We start from the raw sequence: 16409 nt of genomic DNA, 5'->3' as shown, positions 1-16409 counted from the left end.
CTGTGTATTTTGCATTGGGAACAGCATCCAATCTAAATAATTGTTTAATGTTAAGGTAAGGAAGAACTTAACTGACATATGTGATTTCAGTGACTTAAGAATACAAAAACATAAAATATAAAAAATACCGGAATAATTTAATTAACTTTCTCTTTATTGGACACATTTTTAGCTAAAACAAATTCAACAATTTTCCAAACAGCAATTATCACTAATATATCACCCAAAACAGCTGCTGCTATTAAAACACCTACCGTATCTATGCTGTACTTTTGTATATAACTCATTTTCTGGGCAGGATTTTGCAAGTGCGGCGCACCTTTGTGCCTCAAAACATATTCCGTCCAATAAACGGCCACTTCCAAGGGTTTCATGGGTTGATCATGATGTATTTTCGATATAGTTTTTGCATTATTAATATATTTTGGATTATGCATCATTTCCAAAATGCTGGACTTAAACTCTTCGCGGGGTAGGGTTTCAAAATTTAAGCCCAAAGCAAAACCCGATTGTATGGCTTTTCTAATGTTCATAGCTTGATCGTAGAACACCGGCAGTCCCAGCATGGGCTTGCCATGATATATCGCTTCGGTTGTGCTCAGCAGGCCACCATGCGAAATGAAGAGTTTAACACGAGGATGAGCGAGAATATCAGGTTGCGGAAACCAGGGACTAATGAAGACATTTTGGGGTTTCCCCGGCAAAGTGGGACTTTCGAATTTCCACATAATTTTATAGGGCAAAGAACTAAAGACTTCATTAATCATCTGCAGACGTTCGGGAGGAAAATCTTTTGACTTAACATTAGAACCCATGGAGAAGTATATGACATCTTCCGAGGAGGAATTAATAAAATCCAGCATTTCCTTTGGTAGTGGCTGGGGTTTGTAATGTATTTGAAAACCTCCCACTTCCACCATACTGGGTACATAGGGTCGGGGAAAACTCAAGCTAAAATGTTGATTTAATAACATTAACGAGAAATTTGTTCTTAAATCCCATATATCATCTTTTATATGGGGCAGGTATTTCCTTATAAGTCCTCTTTGTCTGGGCAAATGTACTACTCTGACATGCAAAACTTCCATTAACGAATACAGGGCATTTTTTAAACGTTCTGGATAGGTCATGTGTTCCGTTAGGCCAGCTGTTACTAAGGGCACATACGATAAAGGTGACATGTTTCCCATTAACTCATCAATAACGGGATCCGTACCAAAGGAGGAGACACCAATCATAGGTGCTTTAAAATGTCTGCCCAATGCATACCAAGCATCAGTGTGAAGTGCTTCCAGTATCACTAAATCGAATTTTTCCGTTTTCAGTAAGTTTTGAACATCGGGATTTTTCAACACAGTTTCAGTGACATTTGAGAAGAAGTCACAATAAAATGTCATTTCTTGCCATTTGTTGCGTTCGTATTGAGCACCTTGGATGAGATCTGAAAGAATAAAATAAAAGTTTATTATTTTTTCAAAATTAATGAATCCCTGACTGATATGTAAAAATAAACATTGTGATTATTTGCGAAAAAAAAATTCAAAATTATTTAAATTTTTGTTAATAACTGTTGATTAACATATTTTTTGATAAAAAAAACATTTTCTAATAAATTGAAGAAAATTATTTTATATTTTTTCTGATTTTCACCCATTGTTGGTCCGACTTACTATGGCGTTATATACATCGATGCAATGGCCTTTGAAATATCTATCATTAGATATCCATATTGTCTATATTAATGATTTAGATCTAGATCAAGAAAAGGTGAAAAATCGAGGATGTCTTAGTTTTTTATATCTCAGCCAATCTCATTTTTATGCCAATTTTCTAGATTTTATATCGAGAATATATTGATGTATGAACAATGTATGTAAGTTATTTGGGGGCTACGGAAAGTTGATTTCAACATACAGAAGGACAGACGTACATGGTTATATCGACTCCCCATCTATAACGACCCAGAATATGAATATTTTGTGGGGCCGCAAATGAAAAATGTAGAAATTACAAATGGATTATCTCTTGTCAATCATGGTGAAGTGTATAAAAATATATGGCTGTTAGATTTATCGAAAAAAATAACTGTTTACGACTTTTATCGACCATTCGAAATTTTTAGTTAGTCTACTCTTTTAGGATAGCTTAATCGATTGTTAGGCTTTTTTCTGAACAAAAATTCGATTTCGACTACTTTCAACAAAAAGTCGGTTGTTCGAATAATCGGCTAATAAAGATTATTTTTTATAGAGGCTCAGAATTTAAATTGGAATAAAACAGAGAAAACCGTCTTTAGTATCCAACTAATTAGCTTTATAAATCATATAAACGCCGCACGGCAGCTCATATCGCAATTTCCTTGGATGATTTTTCTTTTCTTATGTTGGTAGGACAATAGTCTTTAAGAGCTGATATGATTTGTCACTGTACCATTTATATCTGATGTGTTATTAATTTTTTTCTCAGGTACTATATTTTAGCCAAATATAGTCAAGAGGGATTAAACAAATTTTACTACCAGGAGAAAGTCCAAAGTGTCCTCTTTAAGCCTATATATACTTGTTGACCTGTTTGTTGAACACTTTTTTCATTTGAATGAAATTACTCCCAAATTGTTGTTATATTTTTATTTTACTTGTTCATATGACTGGCGCAAAGTACAAGTCGCAGTTTTGAAGATATTGCGATAAAATTTGGTACAAAAAAAAATTTTTTTTGGCCCGAGAACGAAGTCTATTGAAAATTACTGAAATCTGTCCACTATTTCACCTAGCACCCATGCAAATTTATATATATATCTACAAAAATTTTGCTCCAAATAATTTTTATATAAACTGAATTAATGTCACCTAATTTTATGATGATCGGTTCATTATTAGTCATAGCTCCCATATAAGACCCCCTTCCGAAAATCGCTTTAACGAGCATAAATCTTTTAAAAATGTTGGTATAAACATAAAATTCTACAGAAATAACATTCATATAGACGTTAATCACGCGACCTAATTTCATGGCGATCGGTCCATTATTAGTCATAGCTCCCATATAAGACCCGCTTCCGAAAATCACTTTAATGAGCATAAATCTCTTAAAAATGTTGGTATAAACATAAAATTCAACAGAAATAACACTCATATAGGCGTAGATCACACGACCTAATTTCATGGCGATCGGTCCATTATTAGTCATAGTTCCCATATAAGACCCGCTTCCGAAAATCACTTTAACGAGCATAAATCTCTTAAAACTGTTGGTATAAATATAAAATTCAACAGAAATAACTTCCATATCAACATAAATCACACGACCTAATTTCATGGCGATAGGTCCATAATTAGTCATAGCTCCCATATAAGACCCGCTTCCGAAAATCGCTTTAACGAAAATAAATTATAGTGTAGGGTATTATATAGACGATCTTGGCCGAATATACTTCCTTACTTGTTTTTATCTGCTGATAACTTTTCTAATCAGTATAGCTGATTCAAAAAACATAAAAATTGCATTTTCATACTAAATGCTATACAAAAATTAAAAGTTCAAATTTAACCTTAAATTGCGCAACAACTGCTGAACCGATTTTAATGAAATTAAAACTGGAGAAAAATTCAAGAAGTTATCTGTCCATCAAAAATTTCTAAAATATCTCTATCGATTCAAAAGTTACAGAGATTTGGCCGATGAAACACAATAATGAGCCACTGTGCGCCGCGGCTATCGTGCACATGGCGTAACCTAGATATCCAATTCTCACACATTCTTCTCACTTAATCAGGCTGAATTTCATCATTAACGCTTTTTCGTTCCCAAGTGCTCCATCGTTTCTGGATGGACCTGGGACTGGCGACAAATCATATGAGCGAAGTGGTCAATTAGCATTTCCAGAAATTATTCGTTCACGAAATGTTTCTTTCAGTAAAATGTAAATTTATTGTATAGCGCGTTTTATCTGGATGTAATTTTGTGAGGATTATCATCGCTACAAATGCGGCAATTCTGTTTATTGACATATTCATTTAACCAAAAGTGTGCTTCATGTACGATCAATGATCGTGAGGCTTCAATTCCTGTTCGAGTTGAAATTTGTAAGCACGCAAACAAGGACACTGAATAAAAGGGTGTATGAAAATTGAACCTCCAAGTTACTCTATAAGCGCTGTATACTCGGCGGCCACATACCCGAAATCGTATTTAAAAATTCATGCCAAACAAGTATCTAATTAATACAGCCAATTTGATGGTTATTAAAAACTATGGTCTCTATTTTGTTTAAATTTTAAAGTTCTCCGCCTGTACAAAAACACCCTTTATATCCTTTCATATCTCCTTAACTTAAGTTCTGGAAAACAATTTCATAACATCAATGATAATATGCTGGCCTGAAGAGTGCTGAAGATGGCTTTATCGGGCCGAGTTTTATGAATAAAAAATTGGTAGTTATTTACTTAGTGTTTGAGAATTGGTGTCAAAATTATAAAAAAAAAATTGGAAAAATTTTTCTTTTCATAATTTTTGCAAAAATCCACTAATAAATTTAAACCCATAAAATATTCACAATTGATTTTATTCGAGTCAAAGATTCCGAAATAGTTTTAACAAATAATAAATGCTTTAGAGCATTAACATTATTGTGATTGCCAACAATGTTTTATCAAAAAATTTTTGAAATAAGGACAGTATTTTTGAGTTATTTTCTTTTCTCCTAAAATCCTTTTAATTAGGAAAGTAACTCCATAGTTTTTTTTTATTAATTTTTATGATTTTTTTACTTAATTCAATGTAATATTCACCCTCATAATTTCCATGCACTTCGGTGACAACCACATCTCGATAATTAGCAATCGGTTGCTTTTGTGGAAAGGCATTGATCACCGTCAACTTATGGCCTTTAGCTATTAACGCTTTCAAATACGGTTGCACTAAAATGTATTGCGAAGGTCCCGGAAATGCAAAAACTGCTAAAATTTTGGCACTTTCACTACTAGTTAAAGTAAATGTTAAAATATATATCAAATTCAAATACAATGGCGTTAAATGAAATTTCATTTTATTTTGTTTTGTAATTTAATCCTGATACATTTATTTCGAATATTTTTAAATTCCGGCTTAATATTTATGAAGATGTTCTCAATGCGATCTAATGTTTGTAACTGATGTTTTGTAAAATTTTAAAATAAAAACAACTATTTATAACATATTTATATATTAATAGAGACAGTTATAGGTTTGTGTTATTGTTTGTTATATCAAAAAATCATTACAAAAACAAGTAAGAAAGTATAGTCGGTCAAGTTCAACCATACACTGAGTATAAGAGCAAATAATTATTGTGGGTCATATGTAGGAGCTATGACCTATTATGGACCGATTGTTCTGACGGACGGAAGGACATTGATTAAACGATGTGTATACTTTAATATTTTTGGGCGTTGAAAACATCAGTTGTAGGTTATAATTAATATAAATATATTTACATATGTATATCGCAGATCTTTATGAAAATATTTCATATATATATTTTTAAAATATACTTGTAACTGGTGTAGGGTATCATTGTATGAGATTTACTTAACTGTTTCTAAATTCTTTCATGTTTGAAATTAAAACTTTTTATTTGCATTTTAATTTGAATGTTTGCATATGAATTTTTGGAATATACTTGTTATCGTGCATGTAATACTTTCTGTCTAAGATGAACGCTTAACCTACTGTGGACAAATGTAGATAAAAATATAGCACATCATAATAGATTTATAGAAATGGGGTATGTTTATATTAAAAAATATGGGTTGGTAGTCATAATGTTTTGTTTACAAACCAAACTTTGTATTTTATCAACTTAATTACAGTAAGCTACACCAAAATATGCGGGGGTTCTCACGTAGCCATTCGATTTTATTGGAGTCTGCTATAAGCAATTCTCCTTTTTTTTGTAAATTTTATTATGTTTTTTAGTCACAACTCGCCAGAAAAGCACCATGCTCGGTGTTTATTTAAATTAATATCTGTATCTCTTTTTTGATCAAACAAGATATTAGTAAATTATTTAGTTTTGAGTTCATTAATTTGTTTTCCTTAGAACATCTTTTCTATAACTGGAAATTTCTATAGAACATTTCATAGCTTAATCGAATTTGTATAAGAAAATTATCGACAATGTTAAATTTGTGTAGAAAAATTAATGAAATTTTAAATTTAGTGTAGAATGATGCTCAATAACAAAGTAAAGATAATAGAAAATTGTCGATAAAAAGAACTGTATAAATAATAACACTGTCCAGCAAATTGAGACTTTTTGATTGGAACACAACAGCGACCCGATAATTCTGAAAGGCCATGTTGAGTAGATCATATTTGTAGAATAAACTTATAGTCCAGCTGGTCTGAATTTTTTTTTACAGTGAGTCCAAGTTTTAATTTTTTGATCGAAGGTAGCATTATACTAACTGAAAAAAATGTTGTAAGTTAATATCTGAGAGAATTCTTATTATCAGAGTTATATAGTGGAATTTTATGGGGATCATTTTTGTGGAAGATCTTAACCCGCTATCTCCTATCTTTAGAGGTCAAATTGACACCTTTTTCGAGAAAATCGAAAAAAGTCATTTCAAAAAGGACATTTAAGGATTAAAATATTCTACGAGTCTTTTTGCCGTAAAATTTCATTGGGGGTCACCAAAGACAACAAAGTTGTAAATAGAGCCCTTTACGCTTAATTAGCAAAATTACACGCCATATGGGGTCTCACATTTTTTAAAAATATCTCCAAAAATCCAAGTATGATCCGAATGAAGATCTACAAAATATATTTAAATATATGTAAGTTATCTCTTTTAGTTCAAGAGATATTTAGTTTTATTTGTTTATTTTTTTTAATTCTGCTCGATCTTTTTTTGGTTTTTTAGATATGGCGGGCTACGAAGGTTCGAAATTTTTTTTAAAATATTATCTATATTTGCTATAAAATTTCGAAAACAATAAAAATAACATGCTAACAGTTATCTCATCCCTATAAAAAGTAACACGCATACAAAATTGGAACATGAAAAAATGCCCATATTTTTAACTTATAACATACTTTTCAATTAGTATAATGCTACCTTCGATTAAAAAATTAAAACTTTGACCCACTGTAAAAAAAAATTCAGACCAGCTGGACTATAAGTTTATTCTACAAAAATGATCTACTCAACATGACCTTTCAGCATTATAGGGTCGCTAAGTGACAGGTCTCCTACATATAAAGCGTTTGGACTACAGCCGGTCCCTATCACTTTGGAACTAGTCGCGTGACAAGTTTTCTGATAGTTCCTGTTCCCCTAGGGAGGTTATTTTGTGCTGATGTTTGTAACGCTGAAAAGTATTAGTCTTATCACCTCCTTTAAGTATACGTATCGACTCAGACTCAATTTCTGAGACGATTAACGATGTCCGTCTGGCTGTCACTTCCGAAAATCACCCACGAAAATAAATTGTTGAAATTTTAAAAGAAAAATGTTTTTTCTAATTTATTTATACTCTTTATAAAGGTTCTGTCGAATTGGCTGCCATTTATTCACCTTGTTTAGCCAAATTACTAGCCAATATAGCGTTCAACAACATGTGTAAATTATAAAATTGTTCTATCAATGCCTTGCGAAAAAGTCAGTGTTTGATGTGGATTTTGAGGTGGTGGTTTCATCTTTCAGATCGGCGTTGTCAAGGCCATACCCGTCAATGGCGTGGATGATATGGACACAAACGACATGTGATTTCAACAGAATGGCTCTACGCATTGGACATTCTGTACCGAGCGATTTGAGGGCATGGTCATCTCATGTGGAGATGATGTGAAGTGAATACCAAGATCGTGTGATTTGAACTCGTTAGATTTCAAATCACACGCATGTTTACTATAACCATGCGCATGTTTACTATAACCATTTAAACATTTTTACAAGTATTTTAACAATATTATGGTCTCAGTAATTATTTATATGATTGCGGTAATCATAATATGGTTACTTTATGATTCACATGTTTGTGTCAATCATATATAAGGTTTCAGTAAACAAGTATATGTTTGTGACAACCATATTATGTTGTTCTCGGTATATGTATATCATAATCTGATTCATCATAAAAATTGTTGTCACAAACATATAATGGTTTATTCGATATTTCGATTTTTATTATTTTAAATTTGGAAAAAATCACGATTAAATTTTTCTAATAAGCTAAAAAATTTATTTGGAATTTATCATTAAATATTTGTAGGAAGCTGATGTCGGATTTGATTGATTTAAAATGAATTTTGAATGTAATATTATCCACTTTCAATAATTAATAATTATAATTAAGCAAGTAAGAGTGATATAATCGGCTGAGCCGAATCCTGTATACCCACCATCAATATGTGAGTATACATACACATTTTCCTGATATAGGGGTTATATGGGGCTAGGGTCAATTATGGACCGATCCTCAAAAATTCTAGACCGATCCTCATATAAAGCTTATTTATTTCCAATTTCATCACGATGAAGTCATTTTCTGAGGATGACGTTGTATGGGGACTAGGAACAAATGAAGCCCGATTTTCGCTATTATTTACAGTATCATTTCACAGTACTTAGCAGCATAATCAACATATTTATGACTGTTCAAACAATATTCCGGGGGACAATTGTATGGGGGCTAAATCATGGACTGATATTGCCAATTTGCGATAACAAACAAATATTACCAAGGGAGAGTATTTGTGGTAAATTTCAGCCAGCTAGCTGCTCCCTATCGTGTTTTCAACAGACAGATAGACAGACGTAGACACGTACATAGCTAGATCGTCTTGGAATTTCATAAGGATCCAGAACTGATCTATTTTGTCTATAAGTTGTGTGAGATGCATATTTTGATGTGTTACTAATGTTACCATTCATCTTTTGACATCATTAAGTTTTTGGTTTTAAGATGTAACAAATCGCTTATGACTCCGAAATTCAATATCGAATTTAATTGCAATTATGTTGTGTTGTTTAAAAAGGACTTAAGAACAGACTTGGACTTTATAGGGTTATAAATTGATATTATGAAAACTACGCACGGAATGATAAATATAAGTATGTATTTATTTATATCTCATTAAAATAAATAACAAATTTCACAAGCTCGTGTGTTCATTTCAAACGCTTACAACCTAGACAAATATTATAGGTACTATGTAGATATGACTTGCATTTAAAAGCTAACAATAATTTAAAAATAAAACGTATTTAGAACTTGTTAGACATTGTTATTTTGTATTTTTTTTAACAGTTAAAATTTACAAATAATAGGTACTTAATTTTTCGAAAGATTAGATTAAACTGTGAAATTTATTTTTTTTATTTTTTCAGATTATTTGCCCCACTCATTTTTAGTAGGTTAATAACCTTCACTTTCATTCCCTGTTTGCTGGGAGAACAAATGATATTTATTAAATTGTCAGTCATGGTGCCACCTTATCAAGTCAAATACAAAACACACAATTGCAATAATAATGAGATAAAAGTTAAGTGAACAATGACTTTAGGAAACCGTATACGTTTTTAAACTAAATAATATTTATTAAAGAACTAATAAAATAATAAGTATTTCTAGATATTGCAAAAAGCAATAAAAGTCAACTAAAATTTATTAGTTTTTTTTGTGTGAAATTTACTTAAATGATGACAAACATTAAATTACTGTTTTTTAAGTGTAGAGTACAGTGTTATAAAATTATATGAGCGACATGAAATCAGCCAATTTTATTTCAAAATTACCATCATTAAAGGGTTAATAAAATTGAGATGCGGCTAATAAACAAAACACAAACGACATGCATTATTTTTTTAATTATTTTGTAAAATTGTACACATCATACGTCCACTTTCTAAATACAAATTTGCAGTGTCATTATCATGTAACAGTTACAAACAAATTATTTTATTAAGAAATTACTTAATAACGTTTACGTTATGATAATCTTATTTGAACTTGGCAAATTTTGATGTGCACGCGATTGAATAATCAAATTAGTAGAATTCAGTAGAATTGGAAAATACTTTGAAATAGATGAAAACAACGCTTTGTAATCTGGTGAAGTTTAATTAATACATCTTCGTAAGACAGTTGAAATAATGAGAAATTCTATGCAATTGTGGTTTTAGTTCGTATACCTCACTTTTCGCTACTCCTCATATTAACTTTAATCGAAGTTCAAACTAATTTCTTTATAGATATAGAAAATTTAACTATAAATAGCTTAATAATCTATAGAAGATTTATCGATAACTTAATTTTCTGTGAAATTTATTTATAGTTGAATTTATTATAATGATAACTTTAATTTTATATAGAAAAATTATCAATAACTTTAACATTCCTTAAAAAAATATATCTATAACTTTAATTTTCTATGGAATGATTATCGGTAGCTTGAATTTTCCATAAACAAATTGATCAACAACTTAAATTTTCTGTGGAAAATGTATTGATGACTTAGAAAATTAATCTATAACTGTAAAAACCTTAACGATAGCTTTGATGTTCGAAAAAAAATTTATTGATAACTTAAATTTTCTTTAGAAACTTATCTGTAACTCTGATTTATTGATAAGTTTGATTTTCAATAAAAAATATATCGATAACTTTGGATTTTTTATAAAAAATTGTATCGATAACTTTGATTTTAAATAACTTTAATTTTCTTTAAAAAGTGTATGAATAATTTTAATTTTCTTTAGAAAAATTATCTATTTTTTAATTTTTCAAAAAAAAAATGTATCTATAATAGGGTGAGTCAAAAATGACTTTCCTGCCCCCAGATGTTCAAAATAGGTATTTTTCTAAAATATTCAAGAATCGAGGCAAAAAAATGTATTATCTCTAGCCAAACGTGCATGTGGGGGGTTTATCTTTGAGTGCAGCCAGAGGGCGCTTTCTTAAATTTTTTTGGGGAAAATTGACGAAATTGTTGTGAAAATTGGCGAATATTTGACTTTCTCATATTGAAATCCGGGGGCTCGAAATTCATTTCTGAGCTATGGTTTCTTCGAAAAAGTTTCTTGGAATGACACATAGAACAACAATCGCGATTCATTTTGTACATTTTTTCTGCCCCCTACAATTTGACCCACCCTAATCAATAACTATAATTTTCTACAGACTGTAGAAAGTTTAACGATAGCTTTGATATTCGGAATTGAAAGTACGAAATGCAATTTATCAATAACTTTAATTTTTTATACCCTCCACCACCATAAGTGGTGAATGAGGGTATATATAAGTTTGTCATTCCGTGTGTAACATTGAGAAATATTCATCTGAGACCCAACAAAGTATATATATTATTGATCCTTATGAAATTCTAAGTCGATTGAGCCATGTCCGTCTGTCTCTGTAAAACACGCTCACGTCCAAAATAGGCAAACAAAAGTGGCAGACTTGCAAAAAAAATGTTTCTTGTTCTCCTAAGCAGCTTGGTATTGAAAATCAGCAAAATCGGTTCAGTATAAATAGAGTTATGAACCAAAATGTGAGACAACCTAAAAAAAACTTTATAATTTTTACATAGTTTTCGTTATTTGTGCAAATATATTGCAGATAATACCATAAAATTGTACACACGTTATTTTTATGTTAAAGGGACTAACTCTGTCGAAAATTATAAGAATCGGTCCATGATTTCTTCTAGCCCCCATACAAATTTCTTCCCGAAATATGGTTATATGGTCTGTAAATGCCTACAAAATTGCAGTATCCACACAAAATTCAGGAAAAATAAGTTTCGTGCTTAAAAAAATTACAACAATAAATTTTTTGTGGATCGGCCCATATTTGACCATAGCCACCATATAAATTTCATTTCCGAAAATCACTTAAATAAGCATAAATGTCTTATAAATATCGCTATTAAGTTTAAATTCGTCATAATTAATCCCCATATATACCCAAATCACTGTACCTAATTTAATGAAGATCAGCCAATAATTGGTAATAGCTCCCATATAAGGACCACTTCCGAAAAACATATTAACCTACATAAATATCTAAAAAATATCAATATCAAAACATAATTTTATACAGATCCATAATTTATATTTAGAAATCATACTACAGGATTTTGTGAATATCGGTCCATATTTGACCATAGATCCCATATAAGGTCCACTTCCGAAAATCAGTTAAGTACTCATAAATCTCTTATAAATATCTTTATCATGCTAAAATTCGACAAAAATAATACTCATATACATAGAAATCACTGTACCAAATTTTATGCAGATTGGCCGATAATTGGTCATAGCTCCCTTATAATGCCCATTTTCGAAAAAGATATTAACCTCAAAAAATATTTAAAACAAATCGGTATCAAAATGAAATAACGCACATATCAGTAATTTGTATCCAGTAATCATACTTCTGAATTTTTTGAATATCTGTCCATATTTAACCATAGCTCCCATATAAGATCCACTCCCGAAAATCACTAAAATCCTCATAAATTTCTTAAAAATATAGTTATCAGGTTGAAATTCGAAACGAATTTGAATCAAGTATTCATTTGCTCAAAAACTAAATTTTCTGATATTTTCTATTGAATTTTGAGTTTTGAATTTGATAATTTTGACAATTGAATATACAATTTTCGTTATTGGTTGAACTTTAAATATAAATCTTTGACAAATGTTTGAATTGAAATATAATTTTTTCTGTGTACTGAATTTTGTGAATATCCGTACATAATTGGCCACAGCACCCGTATAAGTACATAAAAATCATGTTAAAATATTTTATGACAATCAAATCATAAGACGTCATAGCTCCCATATAAGTCCCACAATCAAATATTTTGAAATTTGACCAAATATATTTGTATACCCTTTTTATACCCTTCACAAGGGTAAGGGTATATATAAGTTTGTCATTCCGTTTGTAATTTCTACATTTTTCATTTGCGACCCCACAAAGTATATATATTCTGAATCGTTATAGATAGCGGAGTCCGTCTGTGTGTTGAAATCAGTGAGAAAATCGGTGTGAGAAAATCGGTCCACAAATGGCTGAGAAAAAACCAGGACAACCTCGATTTTTTACCTATTTTTGACCCATATCTGGATTACTAAATCATTAATATAGACAATATGGATATCTAATGATAGATATTTCAAAGACCTGTGCAACGACGTATATAAGACCATAGTAAGTTGGACCTACAATGGGTCAAAATCGGAAAAAATATTTTTTAACCTGAATTTTTTTTTCACCAAAATTTTTGTTCACTAAATATTAAAAAAATTAAAAACTAAAAAAAAATTTTTTAAAATTAAAAAAAAAATTATAAAATTTAAAAAAAAAATTATAAAATTTAAAAAAAAAATTATAAAATTTAAAAAACAATTTAAAAACCAATTTCGAAAAAACAACTGGAAAAAAAATTTAAATTTTGTTTACCTAAAAATATTTCAAATTTTTATTTTAAAGTATAATTTGGTGAAGGGTATATAAGATTCGGCACAGCCGAATATAGCTCTCTTACTTGTTTATACTCAGTTTCTTCACTTGAGGTTAACAGGGAAAAATGTGGTTCAAATGGTATTAACTAATTATTAAGTATATAAATTGTTAAATTTCATACGTTCTAATAGGAATTTCAATTGCAAATTGCTGAATTAGATAAAATTTTTTGTACATTTGAAATCAAATATCTTCTGCGTAAACTAGTCTTTCAAAAAATTGTTATATTATTTCAGTTGTTATACCATCATATTTAGGTGGAGGGTATTTAAGATTCGGCACGGCCGAATATAGTACTCTTAATTGTTTATAGAAAATGTATCGATATATTTAATTTGCTATAGAAAATATATATAAACATAAAAACTTTAAATTTGTTGAAGAAAATGTTTCAATAACTCTCGATTTTTTATGGAAAATTTATCGATAACTAAAATATTCTATAGAAAAGTTATCGATAACTTAGCTGTCCTATATAAAATGTCCTACATAAATCTGTAGAAAATTTATCGATAATTTTTCTGTAGAAAATTTATTTTTTACCCTTTTTTTCTTTAAAAAATATATTGATAACTTTTTAATATTATTCGATATCTTAAATTTTTTTTAAAAAGTGTATGAATAATTTTTATTTCCTATAGAAAATTTATCGGTAACTTTGATTTTCTTCAAAACAATATACCGATAACTTTGATTTTATATAGATATTGTTACGAAATTGTACTTGAATTAAAATATAAAGATTTTAAGGGCTGATTTAAAAGTAGCCTAATGCGTTCAAATAACAGTGCTGTAATAGCAAACTGTAACATATCTGTGGGCATTATTTAACATTGAATAAAAGTTTTCAGTTAACCATTGATCGTAAGTTGGCAACGCTGTTTGTTGCGACCGTATATTCGAATTCGAATATTCAGTTAAAGAACATTGTAGAAAGTACACCACAGTTAAAGAGAAATCTAGAGTGCAGATGGCAGTGTTATTAATAGTGGCAGAGATTGCAGTCGTTAGTGAGTTTATCATAGACGCTATTCGAATAAACATCAACTGAGTGCTCTAAAGTGTGCTGTATTTTTCAAGTGAATTCGTGTACATTATAAAGTGTCTGTATTTCTGAGAATTTATAAACGTGTATAAAATACATTGAGTGACTATTTAATTCTGTGGTTGTTGTACATTTTAAATAAATAAAGAGTTGTTACAATTTTTAAACTACTAAACGGCTTTTATTTGCAATCAAAATTATCCGGTTTATTTATAGGAAATAAACCAGCGTTTTGAAAAGGTTAAAACGTAACAATATTTAATCAATGATTTTTATAGAAACTTTATCAATAATTTTTATTTTCTATAGAGAATTTGTCGATAAGTTTTACATATATGCAATAAAAAATCTAACAATAACTTTAGCCTTAGGTAGAAAGTTCATCGAAAGTGTATAAATAATTCTTATTTTCTATAGAAATTTTATCAAACATAATTTTTTTAAATAATTTATCGATGACGATAATTTTTTAAGAAAATTATCGATAACTTTAATTTTCATTAAAAAAGTGTGTGATCATTTTAATTTTTTATAAACATTTAATCAGTAACGTTCATTTTCATGTATAGATAACATAAATTTTCTTTACGAAATTTATCGATAACTTTAATTTGATAAAGACAATTTTTCAATTAATTAAATTTTCTTTACAAAATTTATCGATAATCTTAATTTTCTAGACAATTAATCAATAACTTAAATTTTCGTTAAAAGATTTCTCAAATTAAAATCTGATACAAAAAATGTATCGATAAGTTAAATTTAAATAACATAAATTTTCTAAAAAAGATTTATCAATAAATTAAACCACAAATACAATTGTTCAGATAATTTTTTAGTTAAAATTATATATTTTTTTTAATTTTAAATCTAGCTATTTATTATGATAATAAAAATATTATTATATTATATATGTAATATTTAAATTTAAATTAACTAATCATATATTTTAGTCTTGATTCTGTTGAAATGAGATCACTTCACCCAGAGGCAATGAAAGTACATGCGTATTTAGAGGTTTTCTACAGCAACATATGGCAATATCTTAGCTTTTAATTAAACAAAAAGCTTTTTTTCACACTCTCTATTTACTCACTGGTATTTACTCTCTGAATAAATTTAATTATTTCGATCACACTGTAACTAACTACAACAATGTAGATAAGAATGTAAACAAAAACAATAATATCAGCTAAAATGACAACAAAGTATGTATAACAACAACAAAAGTGAGCGTGTAAATTTTAGTCAGCTATTGTTGTTATTTGTTTTTTTAATTTATATTAAACAAAGTAAATTTTGTGAGTTATTCAAGCATAAACAAACAATTGTCAGAGTAAATACAAAAAGCTTTAATTTGTCTCTCTTTTGTTTGAGCAAACAAAAGGTAAAACACAAAGAAAACTGCAAGCGATAACAGATTTTATAATTACTGAATATACAGTGGGGTCTAATTTGAAAAAATTATGAGAAACTTGAACAAACTAAAATAATACTAATATATATATGTTTCACTGTTTAATTATAATCGTTAAATTATGAATGAAAACTTAATAAAATTTGATGTAGATTTTTATTTAGAAAAGATAAAATTTGTATAATTCCTGCTCTGACGACTGCTTGAAATTTCATTTCAATCTGATAAGAAAATTCAATGCTTGATTAAATTTTTTCAATTCAAGTTTTAATGTGTTGTCGCCCATCGCTTTCATTTAAAATCATAGATTATTTTGTTTTAATTATCTTTGATTAATTCTATGAGATTATAAATTTTAATTTAGCTTTTGTATATTTTAAACTGATTAAACAAAAATAGTGTTTAACTAGTAGTGTGGCTAAACAAGTC

General features: G+C 29.1%; 1 protein-coding gene across 1 annotated transcript; it reads right to left on the bottom strand.

Moving 5' to 3' along the window:
* Positions 1–137: 137 nt before the first annotated feature.
* LOC135955210 (UDP-glycosyltransferase UGT5-like) lies at positions 138–5104 on the bottom strand. The gene is made up of 2 exons (XM_065505540.1): positions 4791–5104; positions 138–1441 (listed from the first exon to the last, which is right to left on the bottom strand). The coding sequence occupies exons 1-2, from the start codon at positions 5044–5046 to the stop codon at positions 138–140; spliced, it is 1560 nt and encodes a 519-aa protein (XP_065361612.1). The 5' UTR covers positions 5047–5104.
* Positions 5105–16409: the final 11305 nt, after the last annotated feature.

The sequence above is a fragment of the Calliphora vicina genome, chromosome 1 (assembly GCF_958450345.1).
Source record: "Calliphora vicina chromosome 1, idCalVici1.1, whole genome shotgun sequence".
Classification (NCBI taxonomy): Eukaryota; Metazoa; Arthropoda; class Insecta; order Diptera; family Calliphoridae; genus Calliphora; species Calliphora vicina.
Note: the sequence above shows the minus strand (reverse complement) of the source record. Positions and strands in the feature narration are given on the sequence as shown.

What these genes read in the sequence shown, in the direction of transcription:
- LOC135955210 (XM_065505540.1), bottom strand. Translation starts at nt 5,046, where the DNA reads ATGAAATTTCATTTAACGCCATTGTATTTGAATTTGATATATATTTTA. An exon ending in AGTGCATGGAAATTATGAGG is followed by an intron (nt 1,442 to 4,790) that starts GTGAATATTACA and finishes TTATTCTTTCAG; the next exon opens with ATCTCATCCAAGGTGCTCAA.